Source organism: Cebidichthys violaceus, unplaced genomic scaffold, assembly GCF_023349555.1.
Source record: "Cebidichthys violaceus isolate CVI_PGR_0920_01 unplaced genomic scaffold, fCebVio1.0.p SCAF_24, whole genome shotgun sequence".
NCBI classification, from domain to species: Eukaryota; Metazoa; Chordata; class Actinopteri; order Perciformes; family Stichaeidae; genus Cebidichthys; species Cebidichthys violaceus.
In genome coordinates this window covers 5,500,279-5,502,635 of record NW_027176417.1, presented here as the reverse complement: position 1 = coordinate 5,502,635, position 2,357 = coordinate 5,500,279, and the positions used below count along the sequence as shown (strand labels likewise).

The window sequence follows — 2,357 nt, the reverse complement described above, 5'->3', positions numbered from 1 at the left end:
AGCCTATTTTAATTAACTTTCCCTTAAAATTAAGTTCCCCTCCGAGGCGATATCTAACTTTACAATTACGCCAGCATGTATGAAACCAAGTCAACTTTCAAATCTAACAAATTTAACACAATTGTGTGAAGAAGATCAGGGTCTGGATGTCTCCCAGCATCCTGAAGTTAAAGCAAAAACAAGGCGCCATTTTTGATTCCCAGTTGAACGTTCTCAAGTCATTCAGTCCTGTTACTTTCATTTCAGATAACTGCCAAACTGCATCGTTATCTTTCCACCATTTTGTCTCCGAGCATCTTGACTACTGTAATTCACTTCATTCATGTCGAAGCCAAGAGGCCGCAGCACTTCTACGATGATTTCAAATATTCTGCTGCTGGCTTTGACTTTGAAACCCGTTGTTATTGCTTTTTAAGGCCCCTCACAATGTCCAGCGTCTGAGTGAGCCGCTGATCCCTTACAGGTCCAGCACAGTAGGGCGCTTAAAGTTGAAGACTGGAGGTGACCCGACTGCGGATTAGTCAGATCAGAGTGTTTTACATCTCACCTCAAAACCCGCTTATTATCCGAAGCATTTCCTGACATCTCATCGGCGAAATTGAGACAATAAGCAGCGGATGAATCGATGTCTGTTGCAGCCCTAGTTCATGCATGACCATACTGCAGATACTGAAACCACATTCTCAGTAAACAGACAATGCATATTAACAAGCTGCAGGCCTAGACCCATGCTGTCCATCCAGACATCGTCCCACACACACACACACACACACACACACACACACACACACACACACACACACACACACACACACACACACACACACACACAACTGTACTCTGAATAGTGGATTTCCCAAAGTGTCCAGAAACACCAAATATGGCCGCCTGCACTTTCATAAAGACGTGCGTCTAAAATGCTGGACGACACATGCAGGAACATCTCCATGGAGGCACACGCATCTTTCACCTATTAGATCACCCCCCCCCCCAAGCGTCAGCTCTGCTCCCAACCAATAACAATCAGCACACCGTGGACAGCGCCACCGACCCAGAAGTTTTTTGCCCCCCCCTTTGTCCCCCCCCCCCGTCAACGCGACCCGACCTCACCTCCGATGTCCGGCCGCAGCGTCTTGTCGTATTCCTTGAGCAAATTGTTCAGGATGCGCGTGGCATCCTCCTGGTGCGACCTGGGGCCCAGCATTTGATTCACACTGGTGTCGTTGGGATCCTCGTCGTCGGCGCCATAATCCAGTAGATCAGAACTGCCGGGGGTGAAAAAGAAGAGGGGGGGGGGGGGGGTTAATCCTGTTGATGCGATGCTCCCCTGCTTTAATAAACACCATTGTCATAAAAACAACAACTTTGTCGCAGCAGCAGCTATTACGTATGCTGCTTGTATTTGAATGCATTGAGTTTAAATTGATTATTATCAGACCGTAGAGTCTGTATTTGGGCACAGCAGTCATTTTGTGTGTGTGTGTGTGTGTGTGTGTGTGTGTGTGTGTGTGTGTGTATGCGTGTGTGCATGTGTGTGTGTGTGCATGTGTGTGTGTGCGTGTGCAGGGAAAGCCCTTAGAAAAAAAAACGCGCCACATGCATTATCAGCCAGACTCATTCACATGCAATGCGTAATTGCCCCCCCGATAACAGTGTAAACATGTGAACTTTTACAGCTTCATAGAAGCACCTCTCTCAGCTGTTGATTATGCAAATTACAAAATCGAATTGCAAAAAAACAAAAACAAGGCTCCAGTCCGACTCACCGAGCACCTTGAGCGAGAAGTATGAAGAGGATGACCACAAACTTGATTGTCATTTTCCCATGCGCGGATCTCTCCCCCCCTCCGGATCACAGAAATCGGTGGATGAAGATCCACCGGCGATGTGCTGCTGCTGCTGCTGCTGCCGGCCCTGCGAGAAAGTGCCAGTACAGTATAGGTGTGTGACCATCAATCCGTGCTCCGAACTTCCTCATCCGCCCACACACACTTTCTTCTGCGTGTCATCTGCGACCCACACGGCGGTCTCTCTCTCTCTCTCTCTCTCTCTCTCTCTCCTCTCTCTACCCCCCCCCCCCCCCCCCCTACATCCTCCGAGCTCCGCGCAGGGGGTTCCCTCCGGGACGCGCCCCGAGCGATCGATCAAAGTGATCAGGAGGGTGTGTGTGTGTGTGTGTGTGTGTGTGTGGGGGGGGGGGGGGGGCGCCCTCCTCCCTTTCTTCCCTTCTTCAAACGCCTGTGTGGGCAGCGGTGATGGGGTGACGCTGTGTGCTGCTGGTGGTGGTGCTGGTGCTGGTGGTGGTGGTGAACCTTAGTAGACGAGCATCTTGCGTGACTCATACAGCGAGCACACAG

General features: G+C 50.3%; 1 protein-coding gene across 3 annotated transcripts in view; it reads right to left on the bottom strand.

Annotated features, from left to right (window-relative positions):
* LOC137878951 (gamma-aminobutyric acid receptor subunit gamma-3-like) overlaps positions 1–1,896 on the bottom strand; it is a 51,608-nt gene extending 49,712 nt beyond the window's left edge. For 2 of the 3 annotated variants that reach the window (XM_068719485.1, XM_068719488.1), the window contains exons 1-2: positions 1,767–1,896; positions 1,111–1,265 (exon numbers count right to left, since the gene is read on the bottom strand). In XM_068719485.1, coding sequence (XP_068575586.1) covers positions 1,111–1,265; positions 1,767–1,819 — 208 coding nt within the window. In that variant the 5' untranslated portion in view covers positions 1,820–1,896. The remainder of the gene's footprint in view (positions 1–1,110; positions 1,266–1,766) is intronic. The other variant, XM_068719486.1, reaches the window with a different exon arrangement.
* Between the last annotated feature and the right edge of the window lie 461 nt (positions 1,897–2,357).